The 27,856-nt window shown below is 33.3% G+C and overlaps 1 protein-coding gene across 1 annotated transcript; it reads left to right on the forward strand.

The window, feature by feature from the left end:
- The first annotated feature begins 141 nt into the window (after window positions 1–141).
- LOC129265025 (uncharacterized) lies at window positions 142–27,250 on the forward strand. The gene is made up of 10 exons (XM_054903003.2): window positions 142–239; window positions 3,811–3,938; window positions 11,057–11,165; window positions 11,880–12,062; window positions 15,362–15,558; window positions 16,139–16,265; window positions 18,494–18,778; window positions 21,038–21,160; window positions 21,644–21,804; window positions 22,899–27,250. Exons 1-10 carry the CDS (start codon window positions 150–152, stop codon window positions 23,035–23,037), a joined length of 1,542 nt encoding a protein of 513 aa, XP_054758978.2. The 5' UTR covers window positions 142–149; the 3' UTR covers window positions 23,038–27,250.
- Window positions 27,251–27,856: the final 606 nt, after the last annotated feature.

Here is a 27,856-nt window from a genome sequence, read left to right on the forward strand (position 1 = left end):
TTTCTAGAAAGAAGAAAGTGATTAATTTGATAACTGGAAGAATGATTAAATGTATTCTTTTAGATATGATATTATGAAGTATTCATTTGTCAAGATATTACAATTTAATGTGTATTGTGTAATTTCTATGTTCAAAGATCCCTCCCCTCATGGTACCCAAGCAATGGTTCAAGGAACAATCCAGGATTGATGCTACTATATCTGGCTTTGTGAGAACATTGAGCGAGGGTGGTTATCAAGTAAGTATATTATTTCACTAATATAGTTTTCCACTTGCTTTCCAAGATATGGAGATCATATTATAGTTCCTGGTAATATATTCCTTTGATACTCTGAATATAGATACTACTCGTTATCACATATCCATTTACACGTGGCAGTAAAGCATGTTTGAAAATTCTCTTAATTAGAAAGGTACTTTTGTTTTCACTTTCAAAGCCTTGTACCGGTAAAATACCTTTGAGAATTGATTCTATGAATGACATAATTATATTTGTTGCCCTGAAGTTATCTATACTTCTGCATTCCCTCGGTTTACATGTGCAAAATATGCTGATGAAACCATTCCTCATCTATATGAATTTATGTAGTTTTTGTTTTGCAGTCATGCACCTTTTCTGTGCACATTAAATTTAGCTTGGCTAAGATCAAATGAGTGACCATTGGGTGATTTTAAGTCCAGTGTTTAAATGCTACAGTACATTACAGAGGACATGCCTAGACCAACTTCAGATTATCCATTGTGAAGGCAGATGCAATGATGTGGGATATAATTCAGGGACTCTATTTGTCAAGATGTATTTGTAATTAAAATCATATGATATTGGCCACTCATTTGTTTTAACTGGTAATGGTAATCATTGAAAGAATTTAACCCTAATTTATTTTATTTTCAACACTGTCGCAGATATATATATATATATATATATGTGCGTGTTTGGTGTAACGCGCTTCGCGCGATCGCGACATGCATTGTTCAATGGTATTGAAAAGTTTTATCAGTTGCCTGAAGATCGCACCTCACGTAGGTTGCGTGAAACTCAGAGTTGCAATTAAATTTGATGAACCTCCAGTCAACCTTGTGAACTTGTGTTTATTATTCAAAGCTCTTCCTGTGAAGGACATCGAGCACTCTATACAAGGATAGTATTCCCGAAGTATATATATATATATATATATATATATATATACATATATATATTACGTAGGATGTATGTATATATATATTCTTTATTGTGTCCTAAAGTCTAACATTATAGTCTGAGATGCATGCTTTCTGATGATGATTATTTTTTTAAAGGTGATAGTTTGTGTGTTTCCAAGTCCATGGTAGGAAATCCAATTTGAGAAATGACAACCTCATGAATGATGTTTCCAGCTTTTCTGCATGGATAACATGTATCGTTGCAAGAGCATCAGTGGAGTCTGATTTCAATTAAAACTCTAATCCTTTGGCATAATTGTTGTTCCACATGTTGAAAAAGGATGTATGCTCCCATTACTGAAACAATAATCCTTACCATGTTTGAGCATGTTTGAATGAAAAAATGCAATTTATTATTTAACAATCATTCAAAGAAAAATGTTTAAATGAAATTTTTGCTTTTTCTTGTAGCATTGCTCAATTCAGATTGCATTTATTTGGGCTTGCACTAAAGAATAAAACCTTTATTCAAATTCAAATGTAAAAGACTTAGTCCAACCGTAAAACCAGTTTGTCACAGTTTTTCTTCTTTGTAGCTTGTGTGCAGCAAAACAAAGGCACAACTTGATACTGTGAAGTTATTTGAAATAACTGATTCAAACAAACATAAGGTAAAAATAGGCTGGACCCCCGTTTGTTATCCTGGCCAACATGGCTAAAGATGAATATCCTGGCATGCATGCTCATGTAAAACCGATGAGAGAACTCATGTATGAATTGCCACAGGTCAAAACTGAGTAACTGACCATTTCATGAACACATCAACATACTGCAAAAAAATCATGACTAGAATAAGAGATTATCTCCCATATCTTTGGTAAAATAATAATAATAATGATAATGATAATAATAATAATAATAATAATAGTAATAATAATAGTAATAATATTATATTAATAATAATAATAATAATAGGTATTTATATAGCGCCATCTATCTAGAAATAATCTATTCTGAGGCGCATTGTTTATTATTATTATTTAGTCTTAGCTCGAGCTGCCTTTTAGCGCTCAGTGCATTCAAGGAATCAATCCTGACGGTTACCAATTCACGTCACCTGGGTTGAGTGCAGCACAATGTGGATAAATTTCTTGCTGAAGGAAATTATGCAATGGCTTGGATTCGAACCCACGGCCCTCTTGTTTCAAAGTCAGAAGACTAATCCACTGGGCCACAACGCTCCACGCTATTAATAGTAATACATATGAATTATAATGCGCCAATTTTACTCTGTAGAGTGCTCAAGGCCCATAAAGGTTTTAAGAACATTTTTGAAAGACTCAACAGAGATACAATTTTGATGTCTTCAGGAAGTCGTGTTACATAGTATGGGGCACGCATGAGTAAAGGATCTTACCCCCCAAGTTTTTGAAACTTTTGGAACCACAAGCAAATAAGATGATGAAGAATGTAGAGAACTAGTGGGTATGTAATAATTGATAAAAAGAAAGATTGTATTGTGAAACTGATCCATGAATGCAATGAAAAGTGAGCAACAAAATCTTGAAAGTTATCCGATCCTTGATATATTCAAGACAGATTAAAAAATATATTTTGTAAGTTTCAGATCAATCAATATACTACTACATATGAGCATTACATTGTATATGAGATTTTTAGTTGTGGAGAGGGGGAAGGGCCTCAAGATTTCATTCAGGGAATTGAAGAAGACCTTGCTGTGATAAATGTTGTCTGCGTCTATATAGCCCACTTGTTTCCTTTCAATTCTATTAATATACAGATTGATATTCACTCAGTTATGAATAGAATAAACAGATGAATAATCCATTTTCCTTGGCATCATTGATATAATAACCATAATGAAAATCAGCAGTATATAAGAAAATAATACTCCTTTAAATAGCATTAAATTCATGAAAATAATCTTATGTATAAACACAGTATCTGCACAAATATATTATGACATACATTTATATGGTTTTGACCCTTACTTTAATTATACATATATTGTGCAATTTAATCATCAATGTAGAAAGGATAATTATTATATAAAAGTAGATATGAATTAAATATTATTTTGAGTTAATTCTATTTTGATGCTAGCATCTGTTAGTAATCTAAATTTCCAAACTGTGTAGCCTACCAACAACTACAAATCACTTATGATCTTCCATGAAATTTTGTGTAGTCGTACGTTTCTGATTGATATCTGTCTTTCATTCACTTCAGCTTTGAAAGTGAGAAGCGTAATGAAACCATGGTTATTCAAATTTTCCACTGTTGAATAAAAAAAAAAAAAAAAGTCTAAGCTTGATAGAAGAGTGTTACGTGTACCTTGCGATGACTGACTATTCCTTTGTAGCTGTTAGAAAATGAATGTTACTCAAGAACATTACTAGAGTTACGGAAGAGAAAGTAGTACTTACCCAAGCTTGTTCCTCTTGGAAGTATTCCGAGTGAGAATATATTCCTGTTTACTTTGGATGAACATGATCACATGTAAGCCTGTTGGCTTGGTATCAACAAGTTACTGTGGGATGTGAAACCGTGAGTGCTTGTGTTTTGTTGGGATTTTATTTACCTCCTACTCTCTCTCTCTATCACCATGTATTTCCTCCTCTCTCGCTCTCTATCTCTATGCGCAGACCAACAACTTTATTGCCTGTGACGCTCACATCCTGGCCACACCAAGGCTTGCAGACCTCGATGGAGATGGCAGAAAGGAGGAACTTGCACTTCCTGTGTCGTATTATGAAGAGCTTGAGTCACCAAGGTAACTGAAAAGTTTTAATGTCTTCTGGGTCCTACAACACAAAATATACTATTGTGTAATTGATAGTGTATGGCAAACCATGTACAGGAATTACAATTGATTAAAAATATGAATCATAACCTTCTATGTTTCAGTTTCTAGGAGCAGGAGTCCTGGAGCCTGTTGCAAAAATAGTTACAATCAATTGCAACCCTGAGAATCATTCGAAACTTCATTCCAAAAGCGTATTCGGGACTTAGGCTTGATGTTTTGAGATTTGTTTATTAATGATAAAATAATAATATGCAACATTTATATAGCGCTTAAAATGTTTCTCAGCGCTGCAAAATATTACCTTGGCTGTAGTAAGGCTATTCTTATCAGGCGCTTGAGCATTCAAGGAATTTATTCCTGCCGGGCTATCATTTACTTCACCTGATTGGAGAGTGGCAAATGTAGATAAATGCCTTGCCAAAGGATATGAGTGCTGCGATGGGATTAGAACCCTGATCCTTGTGGTTCAAATTCTGGAGACTTATCCACTAAAGCCACAACACCTCTTCAAAGCACAACTCTTTCTGCAACAGACTCCTGATCATGTTTCCTTTGTTTATTTTCGTTGGGTATGTGTGTATAGCTCTCTCTTTATCCTATCATTTCTAAGTTTGACTCTGAACTTGAAAGAAGCTGTTGGAATGACCGATTCTTAACCCTTTATTCTGGAGCCATATTTATTCAGACAATACCCTGCTAATGTTTTCATTAGGAACTCTATCTCGTACACCTGTAGTCTGTGTAAGTCAGGATATTGCTATTGCCTTACACCAACAGTGTCTGATGTACTTTCCTTCACCCTCAAACTCTACCTGTAATCTCTTCATTTATACCTGTTCTGATCAAGTGTAGAAGGGGCCCTCTGAAGCATAGAGAACGTATATCGAGAAGGAATCACCCTTATGGCTTGCTCACACATGTTTCAACAGTGCTCAGCAAAAAATTTTGTGTGCAAAGTCGATGCAATATGAGTCTTTGAAAAAATGTTGCTGAAGAAAAAGACTTTGTCACCTTGGCAGAAAAAATATGCGGACCAACCAATTTTTTTAAAGGTTTTTGAAAATATCTTTTATCTAGATTTTCATGATTATGATTTCATGAGTTAATTCAGGCAACTTTGGACAAATCTTTGAGACTTAAAGCTTGCCCGTTATTATTTAGGAGGTGATTTGTCTCACCATGTTTACTCATAACTGATTCTTATTGAGTGTTGAATTTTTACAGTGTTAAATTTTACCTCTCACTTTCAGGTGAATGAATCATAAGGTATAATGAAAAATATCCCATCAAGGGTAGCACTCACTCATTGAGATCCATTACTGACTCAAGGGCAATGACCATCCTATATATCCCCTAATTTCCTCACATTGTTCAAGGCATTTTAGCCTTCAATCCTCTCTAAATTTCTCTCAATTTCCTCAATCATCTTGTCTCCTAAATATAAGATAAATGGTTCGGAAAAGAAGGATGAGAGCCAAATCACTGACCTAATGTATTGAATTCCTCTTGTCAGCAGAATTTGCTTGATTTATATTTTGGTTCTATTTCACTATTGATTTATATGCATTTTGTTTTGTTTTGATTTTATCATTTTTTATTTGAAATTTCCTACTTATATTATCCTTCAACTTTTTAAATCACATTTTGTAACTAAGGCAAGCAGTGAACAAGAAAGCATATATATTCAGTTTTTTTCTCAGTACCTTCTAGGGTCAGAAGTTTTTGAAGGATAGGATAAGCTAAGATGTTTTTAGGCTTATTTACTATCTTTATTTATCTGTAGGCTTGGTAATGAGCATGGTTACATATTAAATAAATGTGACAGTTTTAAAGCTACAGTGTAGGCTCAATAGGCCAGTCTGGTATTACCTCATGGGCAATTTTGGTTAAATGACCTTTCATTTTTTACATTATGATAGGCAGATTTCAAAGCAAGATATGTAAGCATGCCTTACATAGCAGGATGTAGAAATTGTATAGACCAGGTGACTAGAATAGCACACCAATGAACACTATGAAAGTATTTGTTGCCTTTTTACTTTGAATGCATTAACAAGTTGCTATAACAATGTACTTGGCCAATTGTGAAATACCAGTTGCTAGTAGATGCATTGTTTTTTTTGTGTGGATCTAATGAAAAACAAAATTCAAAAGAATATATGAATAATCAAGACATCAAAGTTGGTGTTTATCTCATTAGATATAAACCACCATGTCACTTTTAGTCCGAATGACCTTCTTATGATCATGTGCAAAATGGAACTCCAAACTGGCTTATTGAACATTATTGCATTTATTTCTGACATTGAAGAGAAGGTTGAATGCTTTCTTCAAACATTTAAAATAAGGATTATAAAGTCACAATAGGCTCAATAAGAACTGATCAATAGACTTTGGGACATAAGTTCTTTTGGCATGTTTCTACAGAGAATCGTAAAATCGGTTTTTCTTATCTGAAATAAAAAAACCGTATCGCCCTGTCACCAACCTGTTTCTACAGTGCGAATAAGCCGATTAACTCACGTCCGAAACGGATTAACACGGCAATAACCACCTCCCAGAGGTGATTATGAGAAACCGTATTTTGTGCGATGCGGTTTCGCGTCTGTTTCTACAGGGAAGTTTTCCGGAATTCTGGATACTTATGCGGGTAATACCGTTTAACGATTCTCTGTAGAAACACACTGTTTGATTTATAAAGATTGGTAAGTTACTATGCTCAATAGTGAAAATGACATGGCTTTATATTATCAATTTGATACAGAACAGCATACAGGACGTTTCAAGCAAACTTTTAGATTGCATATAGTTGAAATACAAAAAATAAATGGGAAAATTCCATATTTTTTATTATTAGAAGCCAGCGTATTATCAATACCCTGGAAACGTTGAATAAGTTTATCTCTGTATTATGTCAGACAAACAGACATTCAGATGATTCATGCTCATAGCTAATGTTACTAGATTAGTTTCTAATGATGCTACTGACAGGTTTTTGATTAACAGGAGTTTGTGTTCAGGAAATCAACTAACGGCCAAACCAATTTTCTTGGTGATGTATGTGGCACAGTTTATGGAGAACTTGACTGTGTGAATTCAGACAAAGAACTTTATGCCTAAAATGGGAATTTGATGGGTTAAGCCTAGGTATATCATTTTAAAGGGGGAAAGTTTGTTGAGATTTCAGAAAATGTTTCTATTGAATAAAATCAAACAAATGACCACCAGTTGTAATTTTGTATTCCTAATCATTCTGGTATAAGCTATTAAAAGTAGTAGATGCTCTGTATTTAGCACAAAGACCAGTCTTTACTTTTGAATTTTTTCTACTGCTTAATGAATGCTTGTGCCTAACTGTTGGCAATTTTCAGCTTAATATTTTTTCTATGATGGTTTGTTATTTCATGTTTGGATTCCTTAAACCATATAACAACGTTTATTGATGAAAAAGGAATTTGCCTTGATTTAAAGACTCACAAGTATTGCTCACTGCGACTGTTCAGTTTGACTTTTTATAAAATGGTGAAATTCAATAGATTGTTGTGATAAATGGGTATTTCAGATATGTTTAGTCTTCTTTCCGGTTTTCAAACGTGACAAATACATGTATTTTAAAGCCTCTAGACTAAAGTGAAATTCAAATATTAAACATGAAGCAAATGCTTTAACTTCAACAACATTGATCTCAGAGCAAGGACACATAAAGCAATAACATTTAGAAAGTAAAGACACATTCTATTCAATGATCTTAACTTGCTTTATCAACTACAGGTACTTGTGATATTTGAGATCTTTGATTTTATAGGAAAATCTTCAAAATTTAATTTAGGAAATATATTTTGAAATTAAAATGTGTTATTTTTCATTTGCAGAAATATATGATTGACTTTAAAATATCACTTGTACATGTTGCTTCAATGTCAATGAATTTCATTGTATAAAATAGTACATTGCCTTTGTGTCCTTAAAAAGTTAAGTGTGTAGCACTTTTTAAGGGAAGTAGATGTGAGCAAAATTACCTGCAAAATTTGATAAGCCTGTCAATCTTTTTTTTTCCTTGTGTGAGAAAACTTTATTGTAGTATATAGACAATACAATAATAACCAAATTCTACATCATCTGAATCCTTTTCAACTTTGAACCTGCAGTGATACAGCAGTAATTAGATCACCTGATTGTGTGTAAATCACATGATACATTACCCTGATGATAGCCCAGAGATCAGATCAAGTTTGAACTTGTTAGTTGTCCAAAATATTTAAATGATCAATAACAAAAGCATAAATAGTACATGTTCAAACAAATCACCTGTAACCACATGATATTTTTTCCTCTATTTTTATGTCCCCCACTCCTGATACAAATACTCTGAAAAGCCATTTTGAAAGTGACTTCTACAATGAGCATGCTTGCAAAGAATGCTACCCAAGTCCTAATAACTGCTTAGATTTCAGTTAATAAAAAGGCTGAGTAATAGATTCATATTAAAATCATACCCAATTTACCCCTCCATAGTTTTTCCTGAATTCAAGAAAGAGAGTTGATGCTATCCCATCTTTTGTACTCTTAAAATTTCAAGTGATTTTAATGGAAAGTGTGATAATGGGAGAACATTAAACATGTATGTTTGCAAACACGGTTGTTCTAATAGATGGATACCTGATATGAGTGACTGATTTCTTAGTATCCAACCTTTTTCCAGGATGTGTGAAGAGTGCAAAGGAAACTGCTAACTTCCTGCATGCACAGTTCATTTATAATTCAATATTTCAATAATTTTATTGCACGTCTTCTGAATGAAAGCTTACATTGATCGTATTTCCGTCTGTACAGTGTAAACTTTTATTGGTTGTCAACTGGTATATTGTTTTATTATCTTATTGATGTCTTTGATTCAGTATTTATGTTAAGATTTATAGAGTGCTGTATACAATATTTTCCAAGCACACAGGAGGGCTGACTAAATATTAACACTATTTGAAGGAAGAAAACAAAAATGCATTTTTAGTGTTTACTCAAATATCTCCCCTCTATTTCTTTGAATTTGTTTGCTCACAGATGCTCACTCATCAGCTAATTCATTTTGATTTTCAAAAAGGTTTAGTGTAATAATGTATTAAGAAAATCATGATTTTAATTGATAATAAAGATAATGAATGTACAGAAAAGTTGTGTATGAGGTGTTCCTATCTCATTTAAATTGTTAAATTACATTAAAATTTAAATTAACAAATTTATCTGTAAATGGAAAATGCTCTTTTTGCATATAAAGCAAGTCAATTTCAGAATCAAAATTTTTACTTTTCTGTGCTATATGCTGACTTGATAAGAACTTACAATGGTCTGCTTTTTTCTATTTATTGAAGGGAAAAATCATTATGATATGATTAGCAAATCATGCACCTTTGCTGTAGACATACATGTCTGTATTCTTTCCTGGGGAGCATTTCATAAAAGGACTTACAGTCAGACGTTTTATCCGACAAATCCTGTTTTATCCAACAGTCACTATAGTAACAGTGCTTTTCATCCAATCAAAATCAAGGAAAGTTATCAGATCTGACAACTTATCAGACAAAAAGTTTATGAAACTCTTCCCTGGTTTGTGTTTTCAGGTTAATCGTAATCTTGTCTACATCAAAGAGTTCACTATAAATCTTGATTCAATTGAAGTTTGAACTTTTACCTTGGTTATAGTATTGCAGTTATTTTCATTCTTATTAGATATTTTTCTAAAATTGATCACACTGTCCATCTAAAGAGTAAACAGGAACCATTGGGGTCTTCTGGTAATGTACTCATATCCTGAATGCCAGTATGGTAGTGATAAAAGTTGGAAAAACATGTTATTGATCAGTGAAATATCAGTCAGGGTACACGTAACCCAGGAGAAACTAAACTGGGATGAGGTTTTGAGTTTTAAGCAACATTGGTATGGTCAATGTAAGAGGAAATGCATAGATGCAAGTCATTGGGGAAAAAAATGATTATACCCTTGATGTTAATATATGAAAAAACTATTTTTTCTGATGTTTAGGGAGATTCTAAGAAGATGATATATAAGATTCTAAAGTTAGGTTTGATACTTCACAGATTTTATTTTTACTCCAGCTTTAGCTCATTTATATTGGTCAAGTTCATGTACGTTTGATGAAATAAGTGTCTAAATTTACAGTGTGTAATTTCTCTTTTGAGGGTTATAAGATAAAACTATATATCCTATTATTGCTTACAATTTTTTTTTGCTGTTAAAAGTGTTATTCATTTCACATTGTTTAGATTTATACATGTATCTTTATCCTATGCATGATTTATAGTTTTAGAATTTATAATGTACAATTACAGGGAGATACTTTTATTCAAATATTAACAAGACATAGTGTGTTAATTCAAAGGGGTATTCCAGATTGAAAATAATATGATTTGAACAGATAAAGCAAAATCTGACAATTTTATCAATATCAGAAAATGAATGAAAAAGTTACGACATTTTAAAGTTTTACATTATTTCAGTGAAGTGGTTCTATGCATGTCTTCATTAATATTAATTGAACAAGCTGATGATTCTTTTCTATTTTATTATATACTGTATGAAATTATTTTATCCTCTCAAGAATGAAATAAATTAGATTGACTACTGATTTAATGTGTAAGATAATCATTCCTGCAACATATTTTATTACATGGGAGATGTGCTTTACAAACACATGTATGAAATTATGATAGAATTATAATTTCATTCAATAACATTAAGAAAAGGGAAAGTCAGGACATGACGTCATCAACCCACCTATTGCATATTCATGATGAAAATATTGCTAAAACCTTAGAATTCAATAACTTTGTTATCAGATTTTGATGAAATATTCAGTGTTTTTCTTGGTGAATTATACTCTATTTCTGTAGGTATAATTATTACTTTCAGCCCAGAGTACCCCTTTAAGCCCTTATATGTACATTTCCATTGTTATGAAACATGCAATAATAATTGTAAATTACTAGTATTGATTCTTTATGCGTGTGTTTTTTTCATATGAAGAAATTTAATGAAACCTTGTTTTTTTTTATTTTATTTTTTTATCCAGGAATGTAGAGTCAGGTGAAAGTGTCCTGGACCTAGTGGTCAGTGGATTGGTCATTCTCAACATGACCAGTGGTCATCTTATCAAAGAAATACCATTACACTTATCAAAGGTCAGTGAGAATCACTTAGTAATACTTTTATATCTGTATCTGTATTTTTCACTTGTGTTGATTATCAAACAATAGATTCATTATCAAATGTTGAAGGTTATCATCTGTTCAATGTTAGTTAAAGTGAATATTATGATTAAACAATTTTGATGGTGTGTCCCTCCCTTCCCCCACCATTTGCAAGTCTAAAGATGTTGACTACTATACTATTGTGTCTGCACATAAAGACCTAAATTATGGAAATAATTACCCATGATAAGGTTAATGATTGAAAATGAATGTGAAAATATCAGCACATATATATTTTGGTTGTAGACTGAGACAGAAATATTAAGTTTTATTCTTAATGAGTGTAATCATTAATAAAAGACAGGCTTGAATTTAGAATAAAAGTTTATTTCTTACAATAGTTTATCAAACAATAGTTTAAACTGGTGAAAGTGGACTAAGATATTAAGAATAAGATACAATTCATGTTGATGTCAAAAGAAAACATATGAACAGTCAGGAATATGTGTACTTGTACATTTAAAAACCCAGGAAAGTGGCTAACATGATCCATTGTTTTGAATAAACCTGTGTGAATACATGCCATTGTTAAACCTATACTGCACTATGGGTATGAAAAAAAAACATTCATATTGAGAGACCTCCATATGGAAAGTACATAGCTAAGGATACTGAACCTTTTTGATTGCTTTCTATCCTTGCCAGCAATCAGATCCATTCCCAGCCTATCTGTTATATCCTCCCACCATCGTTGACCTGGACAATCGTCATGGACCAACAGAGGTCATCATAGCAACCACATCAGGTCTACTGCACGTTGTCGATATCAAGGGACAGGCAAGATCAGGTTTCCCTCTACGGCTAGAGGGAGGGGCCATCATGGGACAGGTCAGTTTTTTGTCTCGCCTGCATGGCAGAGCGAGACTATAGGCGCCGCTTTTCCAACGGCGGCGTCAACATCAAATCTTAACCTAAGGTTAAGTTTTTGAAATGACATCATAACTTCTTTATTCCTTAGTTTCAGATCACATGACCAAGCTCAAACTTCATTTAGGGTCAATGAACTTAGACCATGTTGGGAGAATTATTTTCAAAATCTTAACTGTTCGGTTAAGTTTTCGAAATGACATCATAACTTAGAAAGTATATGGACCTAGTTCATGAAACTTGGGCATAAGCCATAAGGTTAATCAAGTATTAGTGAACATTCTGCTTGAGTTTCAGGTCACATGACCAAGGTCAAATGTCATTTAGGGTCAATGAACTTTGGTCAATTTGAGGGTATTTGTTGAATTACTATCGTAACTTTGAAATTTATGGATCTAGTTCATGAAACTTGGACATAAGGTTAATCAAGTATTAGTGAACATCCTGCCTGAGTTTCAGGTTACATGACCAAGGTCAAAGGTCATTTAGGGTCAATGAACTTTGGCCAAGTTGGGGGTATTTGTTGAATTACCATCATAACTTTGAAAATTTATGGATCTAGTTCATGAAACTTGGACATTAGGTTAATCAAATACCACTGCATATCCTGTGCGAGTTTCAGGTCACATGACCATGGTCAATGGTCATTTAAGGTCAATGAACTTTGTCCGTGTTGGGGGTACTTGTTGAATTAACATCCTAACTCTGATAGTTAATGGATCTAGTTCATAAAACTGGGATATAAGAGTAATCAAGTATCACTGAACATCTCCTGTGAGTTTCAGGTCACAAAACCAAGGTCAAAGGTCAGTTAAGGTCAATGAAATTAGGCCATGTTGGGGTAATTGTTGAATTGCCATCATAACTTTGAAAGTTTATGGATAGAGTGAATGAAATGTAGACATGGGTGTAGTTGACAAGTCTTAAGTCACCATTCAAATGTCATTTATGGTCAATGAACGTGGTATTATGTCATTATATGAATGGTGTTTTTGTGAATGATTATTTTATAGTAGTTTTCAAAGTTAGCACTGCTGCTATATTAAATCGCGTAATGCAGGCGAGATTGCCAGAGGCATTCCACTTGTTTATGATTCATTTAATGAATTTTAAAGTATAAAAAATTGTACTGTACGAAGTAAGATTTCGTAGAGCTAGAGAGAAAATGTTAAATAGTTTATTTATATGGGCTTTCAAGGTTTGTATGTGGAGAAACTAGATGATTTTTGTATTAGTCATGATAAGGACCAGGTTTTTTTATTCTTTTGATAAGTTTTTGAAAAAGAAATGTTTTTCTCAAGCATCATCCAACTTTTTGTTTAACATTATGTTAAATGCGACTTATATCACACCTCTTTTGGGCATTATATTTTCAGTATGACTCAATGACCTGCAAATTTTTACAGAGCTAAATATTATTCCCAAGTCATAAAATTGTCAAAGAAAACAATTTAACTATGACTTTTAATATTGAAGTCTTGCTTCTATCACTCAAGGGTCATTCCATGTCAAATCACCCAATGGGTTTAACCCGACCATTTTTTATTTTGATAAAAATTGGTATACTTGTTAAGTGTGATCCCACAGTACCAAATTTCAAATTTTAGGTCAATCGGGCCAGGGGTTAACGAGATACGGCCCGTTGAATTTCGAGATTTTCTGCAAAAATGGGTGTGGACACCTACATGTACCTTTGAACCCTCATATCTCAAAAACCACTGGGCCAATCTTCACAAACTGGGTATAGATGGAAAGGGAATTAATTAAGGATTCCAAATCTGCCATCACTTATAAGATTGAAACATCCTGAGGTGTTTTGACAGTTTGACCTTGACATTATTTTTCATGAAATGTAAGCCTCGACATGTTCTTTACAATATATAAAAGTTTCAGAGACGCAATATTTTTTGTTCAGGAGCAAATAAAATTGAAACTATGCATACCACCAGAAAATTCATAGCGAACAGTATATAATGCATACCAAATACATGCAATATGCACTGCATCAACTTCCATCATGCTCTTCCGCATTTTTTTTTTTTTTTTTTTTTTTTTTTTTTTTTTTAAAGAATAGGGCCTACATTACATCCATTCATTCTATAATAGCAGTACTTGGAAAGATACATGTAAAGGCATGAGTGATCTTTTTTTTTAAATCAGGGGATGCGGAAACGGTGGGGGAGGGGAGGCTGCCGGGGGCTTAAGCTTTCGCACTTTTTTTCAAAAACCGTGTACAAGAACAATAAAAATAACCATATGATTATGATTTTTTCATGGTTGGCCCCCCCCCCCCCCCCACTTTCGGCTAAGCCCCTCACTTTCAAAACAATTCCGCGGCTTGTAATTTATGCTTGCCTATTTTAACGTTCCGTCAAAATCTATTAATATTCGGGCCATTACTGTGAGCACATGTATGTTTATGTAGATACATGTATTCATTAAAAACAAAAAGTAATTGATAGTTGATACTGAATTTTCTTGAAAATAGTAGTATTCACTCAGCATTGATTGGTTGAACACAAGATGTCAGAGGTTGATTTATCAAGTATTATCCACCACAGTCTATGCTTTTCTGAATTGAGCCAAGGTCTTGATTACAGGAACTGGTCAGTGTGATATGTGTGTGTTAATAAGAAAAATAAAATAATGTCAAGGTCAATTTCAAGGTCAAAACTTAGGTCAAAGTGTCAAAACACCTCAAGATGTTCTAATCTTAAAAATGATAGCAGATTTAAAATCCTTATTCTATCCCTTTTCCAACAATACCCATTTTGTGAAGATTGGCCCAGTGGTTTTTGAGATATGAGGGTTCAAATGTAGGCGGTCATTACAATTTTTGGCGAAAATCTTGAAATTCAACGGGCCGTATCTCGCGAACCCCTGACCCGATTGACCTAAAATTTTAAATTTGGTACGGCGGGATCACATTAAATAAGTATACCAATTTTTTTCAAAATTAAAAATGGTCGGGTTAAATTTTTTTATTATTTTTGGGTGATTTGACATAGAATGACCCTCAATCGTCCAAGTATTGGCTTTGCCATTCATTACAAGTGTTTGCCACAGGTTTATTGACTCAAATAAACAAAAATGAAATCTAGAACAACTTCATCTTGAGCTATCATTTATCATTCTTGTAATATTATTCCAATATTTGAATCATACTAGTGATTCTTCATAAAAGGGTGCATAGGACGGTAATAAGGTAATATCACCAGTTCTGACACATTTTCATGAATTTATACAAACTTTGAAAACAGATCACTGTTGATGATTTGGACAGTGATGGCATCCTGGAGATGATTGTCCTCCAGACATCTGGTGATGTCACATGTCTCAGTCGCCATGGTGACAAAGTGTGGTCTTCCAAGATATCAGGTGGTTCCATGCCTGGATCCAGATTGGCTGATCTTGATGGTGATGGTGTGATGGATGTTATCATACCTACAAGTGATGGGTAGGAATGCAAACACCTTTTTTTCTGTGCAGTAGAAATGATTCTTGCTAACAATACAAAGATTCACCTAGCATTTCTTGAGATAGTTTCATGCTTAAAAAATGTGGGATTTTTTTTTTTTACTTTTAGACATTTAGTTGTAAATTTTACCTTAACTACATTTGTATTTTGTTTTCATGTAATGGTTGCTTATTTTACTTAAACATTGAAAGTACATTTTGAATAAGCTGTGGGGTTCAGGGAAACTGAAAGGTTGCTTTGAATTGAATTAAAATATTTTCTTAATTGTAACTTTTGTATTTTGTAATATTTGTTAAACTTTATCCCTTTTTGCTGTTCACTTTCAGAAAGTATAAAATGAAATAAGATGAAATTTCCTTTAATTGAAAATGAGTTGATTTTTCATTATCCATTCAAGTTAACTGTGTTAGGTGTTCTTTAACTTTGTTGATTATGGTAAGATATCACAAATAATATAGTGTAAACCAATCTTCTGTTCTTAGACCCATGTCACTTTAATGCAAGCAGCATTGTTGCTAATGTTCTCTAAATTCATGTTTAATTCTAATAACCCTTACAGGAATGTTTGGGCATTATCAGGCAAGACTGGTACCCATTTACATCATTGGCCTGTGTACGTTGGAAGCAGACTTGTATCAAATATTGTAATCACCAGTCTCATAAAGTCATCTCGACATCCAGTTGTGGTAAGTGTTTGGATTAATTCCTATTCTCTACCTCACTGCTTTATGAAATTCAGTACTTTGTCTGAAAATTGTCAATGAGATTGTATATTTACAAACTTAAACAGAGAAATGAGCAGACTTGTATAAATCTACACAAGTTTTATGCTCCCCCCAAGACAAAAAATAGATTGGGCTTTAATTGTTGCACCTGTACACCTGTCTCCATATGGAAGAGTATCGGACAGATTTCATTGCTTATGGTTTATCACAGTGAAATATGTGTCTAGTTTTGATAATGGATTAGATTGGATTGGATAATTCACAATTCTGGTAGAAAGGTACTTTGTACCAGTAGCATGCGTTCATTAACAGGAATTAAAAGGTTATTGTAACAGAAATAATAGTTTATGAACAAATACAATGAGTCTTAACTCACAGATTGTCACATGATCGTCTTGTGGTGGTTTTTGTTGTCTGTCTCGTAGATAATTATATTGACCTTTCTCTGTCTGTATATCCTTGTTTTCAGTTGTAATTAATTAAAACATTAGTTTCCAACACTGCCAATTCAATTTTTTTCAACTTAACAGACACTTGTTTTAGAAAATAGTCATCAATGAATCTTCACAATAGAAACTACTATGAAGTATGGAATGTTGTGAGATTTTGATCTGAAAATACAAGGAATGACTTTAAAACTTTTGCAATTTGTTTTCTTTAGAAACGTTTTAAGATATTGATCATGCCTACACGGAAGCAATGTTAGCACCCTTGAGTAAAAGATATTTAGAAGGAAATAAAGAGAGTTGTGGTTCTAGTGAATTACTGTATAAAAAAAAAATTGTGGTTTAAGCCATATTCTTGTTATTTCTCATGTCTGGTTTCAATTATTGTTCTTGAAGTCTAGATATATAAGTGTGGGAAATGAGTGTTTTTTAATGAGAATGAAAGAATTTTAGTCAAGTTTCTGTGACTCGTGATGTATGTGTGCTATAAGAGTAATTCTGTATTTGCATGTTTTAAGGGATGCTATTGTAAATTATTAATAAGGTGATAATTTAAATAATTCCAAGAAGTTAACTGTGTTTTATCTTGATAATAATTTGCCACATTACATAATGATTTATTTTAAGCACATTACATAAAACTCAAAATGGGGAAAAAATTGCTTCCTTGCTTAGAATTGATTTTTGTCTCACCTGCATAGCAGAGTGAGACTATAGGCGCCGCTTTTCCGACGGCGGCGACGGCGGCGTCAACACCAAATCTTAACCTGAGGTTAAGTTTTTGAAATGACAGCATAACTTAGAAAGTATATGGACCTAGTTCATGAAACTTGGCCATAAGGTTAATCAAGTATTACTGAACATCTTGCCTGAGTTTCATGTCACATGACCAAGGTCAAAGGTCATTTAGGGTCAATGAACTTAGACCATGTTGGGGGAATCAACATCAAAATCTTAACCTAAGGTTAAGTTTTTGAAATGTCATCATAACTTAGAAAATATATGGACCTAGTTCATGAAACTTATACATAAGGTTAATCAAGTATCACTGAACATCCTGCATGAGTTTCACGTCACATGACCAAGGTCAAAGGTCATTTAGGGTCAATGAACTTTGGCCGAATTGGGGGTATCTGTTGAATTACCATCATAACTTTGAAAGTTTATGGATCTGATTCATGAAACTTGGACATAATAGTAATCAAGTATTACTGAACATCCTGTGCAAGTTTCAGGTCACATGATCAAGGTCAAAGGTCATTTAGGGTCAATGAACTTTGGCCAAATTGGGGTATTTGTTGAATTACAGCCATAAATTTGAAAGTGTGTTGGTCTAGTTCATAAAACTTGGACATAATAGTAATCAAGTATCACTGAACATCCTGTGCGAGTTTCAGGTCACATGATCAAGGTCAAAGGTCATGTAAGGTCAAAGAACTTTGGCCACGTTGGGGGTATTTGTTGAATTGCCATCATATCTCTATAAGTGTATTGGTCTAGTTCATAAAACGTGGAAATAAGAGTAACCAAGTATCACTGAACATCTTGTGCGAGTTATAGTAGTTTTCAAAATCAGCACTGCTGCTATATTGAATCGCGTGGTGCAGGTGAGACGGCCAGAGGCATTCCACTTGTTAAGTATAATTTTCACTTTTTTATTTATTGATCAACATTACATATATTTTTTTAATGGAACACAGTGATTTTATTGATTAAGAATTTTTTTTCTTCTAATCTATACAGATAACCGTAGGATATGATGGCAACTTGTACATTATATCATCATCACATAATGGTGAAGAAGGTCCATGTATTGAGACTATTGCACTTGGTGAAAGTTCACTGACCTCTGTATATATGGCAGACATGATTCCATATATGCCTGGTGTAGAGATGATAGCTGCCACCACCCATGGTAGTATCATGCTCCTGTCTACCCAAAATCAAGAGATAGATAGCGAGGGTCTGGAAGACCTCACATGGATGGATACAACAAATGATGACAAATTTGCGTACAAAGAGGCAAAGGTAACGCATGGTTCTTGGCTTGGATATTGTTTTTCATGTAACTTGAATATCTATTATCATTCATATATCTCACTATTCTTAAAAACCAAGAAACTTCATATTTAATCTTGAAGATGTCGTTCATATGGTATCCAATCAAAACTTATTCCAATTTGAGTTATATCATGGACCTATTACAAATGGACATTCAACGAGAGCATTTTATGGCTACCACCTGTTTCCAGCTGTCAAAATTGCTGTCTCACAGTTAACTTTCTCTTTGCGCTTTTATTACGACGAGCGCCCGGGGCGGTTGTTTACTCAATCCCTTCTCGGACATTGACAGTCACCGCCCGATCTCTGGCCCTCTTTCGACCAGATGCGGTCATGTAAGCTCGATTGCTGCGATCAGGGAAAGTCCTTGCATTACCTATAATGCAATGCGCAATTTATTTCCTGTTTTCAATACATTATTTCACGCTGTCAATACTGTGCAATTGTCGTCTGATCTTCACAAAAAATCCTAGTAAATTTCACCAATCCTCTGGAATTTTACGCCCAAATGAAAATCAACTTCTGACCGAAGGTAAGCGTTACTATCGACATCAATACTGTCCAAAAAAGATGCTTTTTAACGTTTTTCCGCACATTTCTCCGTCGAATTTCAACTGCTTTTTTGCTGTAGATATATTGATCTGCAAGGTGACGTCAATGCATTTCATGTGAGGTTGTTTGCAATGTACGTAAAAAATATGTTTATGCACGCCTGGGGGGCATTTCATGAAAGGACTTGTCGGACGTTTTATCCGACAAGTCCCATTTTATATGACAAGTCCCATTTTATCCGACAGTTACCATAGGAACAGTGCCCCTCAGCCAATCAAAATCATGGAAAGATGTCAGATCTGACAACTTGTCGGATGAAAATATTGATGAAACGCTCCCCTGTTTTCTTGTTTCTGCAATCATTTTCATAGCGTTAACGTTCGCTGCTGTGCGTTGCTTTTGATAAAGTGAACGAACAACATCGCAATGGGTAGGAGCAGCGTACAATTGATTTCCGCTGTCCGTCAGTGATAGCGTGTTTTACGACCGGCTTGATGGGCGTCAGCTGCCAGCGCTCTGTTTATAAAAGGATTAGCGGTGACGGTCTTTGGCCGAATGGTGGGGATTCGTTGAATGTCCATTTGTGATAGGTCCATGGTTATATTAAACAAAAAAAGTGTCAATACAGTTGCTCTCGCATAACATACAGTTGTACAAAAGCAGAAGAGTTTTATCAAATCTTAATCTTTTCTGAAAGTGATTGAAGAGGGAGATGGGTAATTATACAACTTGATTATTATACAGGAAATGCCATACTGAAATTAACCCAAGCAGGTATGTAATGTACAAGTGTGGTGTAATGTACATGGCTATAATGAAGATATGTACTTGAAATCAATGAATGAATTTCTTAACCACAATTGGTAAACAAGGAGGAATGTTGTGAATTTCTCTTGGTTTGAAAACACCAGTTCTAAAATGCAGGACTTGTGACACAAAATGAGCTGTACACATTTTTAGGTGTTATGAATAAATAATCAAATGAAAAGAGAAAGAAAGAAGTATATTCATTCATTATTTACATTAAGTTATTAAAGGACAAGTCCACCCAAACAAAATGTCGATTTGAATAAAAAGAGAAAAATCCAACGAGCATAACACTGAAAATTTCATCAAAATCGGATGTAAAATAAAAAGTTATGACATTTATAACTTTCGCTTAATTTCACATAATAGTTATATGCACATCTCGGTCGGTATGCAAATGAGGGAGCTGATGACATCACTCACTTTTTCTTTTGTATTTTATCATATGAAATATGATATATTCTAATTTTCTCCTCATTGTCCCTGAACATGTGGAATTACCATTGTTTGACATTATATGGTTCAGTCAAGTTGGTCCTTATTGTCATATCTGTAAAAATTGAAATATTGTATAATTCAAACAATAAAAAACAAAAGAAATAGTGAGTGAGGGACATCATCGATTCTCTCATTTGCATGTGACTAAATTATGCATATAACTATTTTGAGAAAAATAAGCGAAACTTTAAAATGTCATAACTTTCTTATTTTACATCTGATATTGATGAAATTTTCAGCAATATGCTTTTCTGATTTTTCTCTGTAGATTCAAATCAACACTTTTATGAGGTGGACTTGACCTTCAAATTAAGGAAGACATAATTGATTAATTGATAATGAATCTTTAAACCCATTTCTTTATTTTAGTATGGTGCATTTGTGAGGAGAGAGACTAAGCAGAAATCTTACATCAGTGGTACAAGTTTCATCATAGATTTTCACATCGAAGATGACAACAAATCAAGTGGAGATAATTCATATACAATTCAGGTAATTTAATATTTTAGCATTAAATACGGTAGATCATTGATTTGTTAGGGTAAATGTAATGTTTCTAAGGGGAGACAATGAGATAATTGATAAAATCTATTCTTACTTTGTTGACACATTCACTTCATATTGATATTTTGAGATACCAATTCTCAAATCTTTTAATCAAATATGAAAATACTTTGAGGATATTTCTCCCTCTTGTACATTTTGAAAATACTCTTGCAAATTGAATATGAAAGTGTTAAGTGTCTTTATGGTTTCTCTGCTGATATCTTGTATTTATCAATCCTTTAGATTTGCGGATAATGAATCCTTGTCCCCCCCAAAAAAAAAAAAAAAAAAAAAAAAAAAAACAGTGAATGGCACTTAAGTTTCATTGTACAAAAAAAAGAAAGAGATGTGGACATTTTAAAATATTATGTTAGACATGAAAATGAATTTGTGATAATGTTGTAACCATGATTTATCTTTATTTTGTAGGTTTTTGCTGGTTCAATTTGCCTTCATCCTGGTACAACCTATTCTAAGCCTGGTTTATATTCCCTCGATGTAGCAACACCTAATCATCCTACTACAGTACTAGTTGAAATTCATTTGATCAACCAACATGGTCACATCTTTGTTGACTCATTCCCTGTGAGGTAGGATTGTCATTTTCAGATTATGTCTGTAAAATGGGAGAGTCATATACTAGAAAGTGTGTTTTGGTAGTCCCAATATGTAACCTATTCATGCTGATTTAATCAATTTAAATTGGAATATCCAGAGTGATTTAATTTTGTCAAGCCTTAAAGTATAGTCCTTGTTTCAGTCTTAAACAGGCTGTTATTTTTCTCTTAAGCCCAGCGCACACTGTGCAGTGTGATTGCATTAAGATCTGATTGCAACAGAATCACAGTGTGTGTACCAACCTGCAACACACTGCAATTGTTGCAGAAGAATAAGAGACCTAAATCTCAGACATTAGACATGTCAAATCTTCTTGTGATTCTTCTGCGACTATGATAATTTGAGCAAATCAGATTTGCCGTAGACGACGTCACAACCAATTTGCTGGGCTGCGCTACTGCAGCGCAGACAATGTACGCGTAAAAGAGGAGGTGCCATGTCAATAGAATACATCTCAATGGTGCCATGGAGATGCAGCATGTTGCAGAGCTGTTGCAATGTGTGTGCTGGCCTGTGATGCAATTGCAGTGAAAGGGATTTGCAACGTGTAGCAATCTGATCATAGTGCATGCGCATCGCATAATGTGTGCTGGGCTTAAGATTCCACAATTTTCTGAGGTTAGAAATCTATTGCGTGCACAATGTCTGTTATAGCACTTCACCAAGGACCTCTTATTAAGTCTCTTTTACATATTTGTGCAAAATAGAACACTGGCAAATTTGGTTTTCTTTTTGCTTGAGGTACTCAAATAAAAAAGAAACTAAATTTGACTTTGAACACATGGATTAATATATGAAGTTGGCATTAATTCTTATACCAAGCAACCATGAAAGAATTCTTCATTCAGCAAGTGCAGTCAAACTAGTTTATGTGAAAAAGGGTGAAAGGAGACAAAGTATGTTGTTTTCAAGTTTGTTATGACATCATAAGACTAAAAGCTCACTTACAAAAATAAGCAAGAAATCTTTTCCTATCATGATTTTTATAACTGTCATTCCACTCTTCTTGTTTATGTTCATCAATATTGATTTTGTTTTTCTTCCACTTTGCAACTCTTCAATTTAGTTTTAATACCAAGGTTACTGATGACATCCAATGGTTACTGGTGATTCCAACCATTGCCATGGCAATTCTTCTTCTCATCCTCTATGGATATCCAGAAGTAGATCTTCTTCCAACATCTCATACATCTAAGGAGAGGTAACAGTCAAGTCTACCTAGTATAAGCTGATGTCATTGTATGATTATCTAGTACATTGTGGGTTTATTGAGAAGGGTTCTGAAATATACTGTACCAGATGAAATCTTTTTATGAAGATGAAATGAAGAATTTTCAGATAAAGATATATGTTAAGTTTACATATGTTTTTGTCCAGTATGGCTAATAGTGTGATTTGGATAAATTAATAATATTGAAGTAAGTAAAATATATAGTACATTATACAAAAAATTATCCTTGAATTCCTTGAATAAATGACACAAGTAAATAATGCGGGAAAATGAAGCCTTGCAACACAAAAACGCAACTATTGATTTTTACAATTTATTTTGTGATTGATTGTCCATAATGATTATTGCAATCAATTTTAGATATCAATCCTCCATTCAGGTGCCAAGCTTGTGCGTTTGTTGGTCTTGGTTTCCTCCAAATGAATACATAACAAGAAACTAGCATTATCAGCAGTGCTCTCAACATAGTTTGTGATATCTTAACAAACACTTGCTGTTTATTGCAAGAAGTAATTATCAGGCACCGATAGTAAATAGCTTGAACTGGTTGAATGGGTTATTCATTTATAACAATATTCTGGGAATGTTTAATGTAGTTTGAAATCAGAATTCCCATACTAGGGATTTATTGGAAATGATGAATAGTAAGATTATCTCAAATTAGGTTGATAAGTTTGATACCACAAGAATCCTTGACCTTGGAAATGATGATAAGTAAGATTATCTCAAATTAGGTTGATAAGTTTGATACCACTAGAATCCTTGACCTTGGAAATGATGATAAGTAAGATTATCTCAAATTAGGTTGATAAGTTTGATACCACAAGAATCCTTGACCTTGGAAATGATGATAAGTAAGATTATCTCAAATTAGGTTGATAAGTTTGATACCACTAGAATCCTTGACCTTGGAAATGATGATAAGTAAGATTATCTCAAATTAGGTTGATAAGTTTGATACCACAAGAATCCTTGACCTTGGAAATGATGATAAGTAAGATTATCTCAAATTAGGTTGATAAGTTTGATACCACTAGAATCCTTGACCTTGGAAATGATGATAAGTAAGATTATCTCAAATTAGGTTGATAAGTTTGATACCACTAGAATCCTTGACCTTGGAAATGATGATAAGTAAGATTATCTCAAATTAGGTTGATAAGTTTGATACCACTAGAATCCTTGACCTTGGAAATGATGATAAGTAAGATTATCTCAAATTAGGTTGATAAGTTTGATACCACTAGAATCCTTGACCTTGGAAATGATGAATAGTAAGATTATCTCAAATTAGGTTGATAAGTTTGATACCACTAGAATCCTTGACCTTGGAAATGATGATAAGTAAGATTATCTCAAATTAGGTTGATAAGTTTGATACCACAAGAATCCTTGACCTTGGAAATGATGATAAGTAAGATTATCTCAAATTAGGTTGATAAGTTTGATACCACTAGAATCCTTGACCTTGGAAATGATGATAAGTAAGATTATCTCAAATTAGGTTGATAAGTTTGATACCACTAGAATCCTTGACCTTGGAAATGATGAATAGTAAGATTATCTCAAATTAGGTTGATAAGTTTGATACCACTAGAATCCTTGACCTTGGAAATGATGATAAGTAAGATTATCTCAAATTAGGTTGATAAGTTTGATACCACTAGAATCCTTGACCTTGGAAATGATGAGAAGTAAGATTATCTCAAATTAGGTTGATAAGTTTGATACCACTAGAATCCTTGACCTTGGAAATGATGATAAGTAAGATTATCTCAAATTAGGTTGATAAGTTTGATACCACTAGAATCCTTGACCTTGGAAATGATGATAAGTAAGATTATCTCAAATTAGGTTGATAAGTTTGATACCACTAGAATCCTTGACCTTGGAAATGATGATAAGTAAGATTATCTCAAAGTAGGTTGATAAGTTTGATACCACTAGAATCCTTGACCTTGGAAATGATGATAAGTAAGATTATCTCAAATTAGGTTGATAAGTTTGATACCACAAGAATCCTTGACCTTGGAAATGATGATAAGTAAGATTATCTCAAATTAGGTTGATAAGTTTGATACCACTAGAATCCTTGACCTTGGAAATGATGATAAGTAAGATTATCTCAAATTAGGTTGATAAGTTTGATACCACAAGAATCCTTGACCTTGGAAATGATGATAAGTAAGATTATCTCAAATTAGGTTGATAAGTTTGATACCACAAGAATCCTTGACCTTGGAAATGATGATAAGTAAGATTATCTCAAATTAGGTTGATAAGTTTGATACCACTAGAATCCTTGACCTTGGAAATGATGATAAGTAAGATTATCTCAAATTAGGTTGATAAGTTTGATACCACAAGAATCCTTGACCTTGGAAATGATGATAAGTAAGATTATCTCAAATTAGGTTGATAAGTTTGATACCACTAGAATCCTTGACCTTGGAAATGATGATAAGTAAGATTATCTCAAATTAGGTTGATAAGTTTGATACCACTAGAATCCTTGACCTTGGAAATGATGATAAGTAAGATTATCTCAAATTAGGTTGATAAGTTTGATACCACAAGAATCCTTGACCTTGGAAATGATGATAAGTAAGATTATCTCAAATTAGGTTGATAAGTTTGATACCACTAGAATCCTTGACCTTGGAAATGATGATAAGTAAGATTATCTCAAATTAGGTTGATAAGTTTGAGACCACAAGAATCCTTGACCTTGGAAATGATGATAAGTAAGATTATCTCAAATTAGGTTGATAAGTTTGATACCACTAGAATCCTTGACCTTGGAAATGATAATAGTAAGATTATCTCAAATTAGGTTGATAAGTTTGATACCACTAGAATCCTTGACCTTGGAAATGATGATAAGTAAGATTATCTCAAATTAGGTTGATAAGTTTGATACCACAAGAATCCTTGACCTTGGAAATGATGATAAGTAAGATTATCTCAAATTAGGTTGATAAGTTTGATACCACTAGAATCCTTGACCTTGGAAATGATGATAAGTAAGATTATCTCAAATTAGGTTGATAAGTTTGATACCACTAGAATCCTTGACCTTGGAAATGATGATAAGTAAGATTATCTCAAATTAGGTTGATAAGTTTGATACCACTAGAATCCTTGACCTTGGAAATGATGAATAGTAAGATTATCTCAAATTAGGTTGATAAGTTTGATACCACTAGAATCCTTGACCTTGGAAATGATGATAAGTAAGATTATCTCAAATTAGGTTGATAAGTTTGATACCACTAGAATCCTTGACCTTGGAAATGATGATAAGTAAGATTATCTCAAATTAGGTTGATAAGTTTGATACCACTAGAATCCTTGACCTTGGAAATGATGATAAGTAAGATTATCTCAAATTAGGTTGATAAGTTTGATACCACTAGAATCCTTGACCTTGGAAATGATGAATAGTAAGATTATCTCAAATTAGGTTGATAAGTTTGATACCACTAGAATCCTTGACCTTGGAAATGATGATAAGTAAGATTATCTCAAATTAGGTTGATAAGTTTGATACCACTAGAATCCTTGACCTTGGAAATGATGATAAGTAAGATTATCTCAAATTAGGTTGATAAGTTTGATACCACTAGAATCCTTGACCTTGGAAATGATGATAAGTAAGATTATCTCAAATTAGGTTGATAAGTTTGATACCACTAGAATCCTTGACCTTGGAAATGGTGATAAGTAAGATTATCTCAAATTAGGTTGATAAGTTTGATACCACTAGAATCCTTGACCTTGGAAATGGTGATTTAGCTGCAAAATTATGATTCTAGGTTATTTAAGAGCTGAGATATTATTGAAAACCCTATTTTTGGTGACTATTTTGTAAAACCCAAGATGTCGGCCATGTAGGGATGCAAATGTAAACATTGTTGTTCTGATTCCTATTTACAATAAGGTGTCCAAAAATGTAGTTTTCAATTTATATATAAACAAATCCAGCAGATAACGTAGTGAAACCTACTATATCCTGGTGTAGACTCTGAGTAAAGTAAATGAGAACAGTATTATATTTATTGTACTGCATTAATACCCATGAAGTATGGATTTTGCAATTTTTAATATAATTGAATATTTTATACATTTTTTGTTTGATGTTGAGTGCAATGTATTTTGAAATAAAAATTGCAATTTTGTAAAAAGGACTTTGTTTGTTTTATTTGAAAGCCTGATTTGTGTGATAACACATTTATTCAAGTTAACAACTCCCCCCCCCCAAAAAAAAAAAACCCCTCAGTTATAGAAAGAAATCAAATACAAATGTATGACATAATTTCTTAATATAGTTTGTGTGTGTTGTTTTGGGATTGTATGGTATAAAAAAAGAAAGAGAATATGAATAGTTTGGAATAATTATACCAGCCCTTCATTCTCACTTGTGGATTCCTCTAATTGCAGGTATAATACAGAAGATTGGCCTCTACAATAAGTCACTTTTATTTGTAGTGTTTGTTCTCTGTTTATATTGAATTGCTTCATTGCAATGCAACCGTCATGTTTTCCCTTCTGAATTAATTAAGATGGTTAATATATCATTTTGAAATATTCTAATTCTGCTTCCCTCATTGCTGTATTGGTGGTATTCTAACCTTTTTTTATCGCACTGGTTTTATTTTGATAAGTTTGTATGGATATGGTATGAGTCTGTGGATGTATTTGCGTGAAGTTGCATGTGTGTTATATTTGTTGATGGGGGATGTCAGATTGTGTGATGTTGGAGAAAATTGATTAAGGGTTGTGATATTACTTGA

The sequence above is a fragment of the Lytechinus pictus genome, chromosome 7, assembly GCF_037042905.1.
Source record: "Lytechinus pictus isolate F3 Inbred chromosome 7, Lp3.0, whole genome shotgun sequence".
Taxonomy (NCBI): Eukaryota; Metazoa; Echinodermata; class Echinoidea; order Temnopleuroida; family Toxopneustidae; genus Lytechinus; species Lytechinus pictus.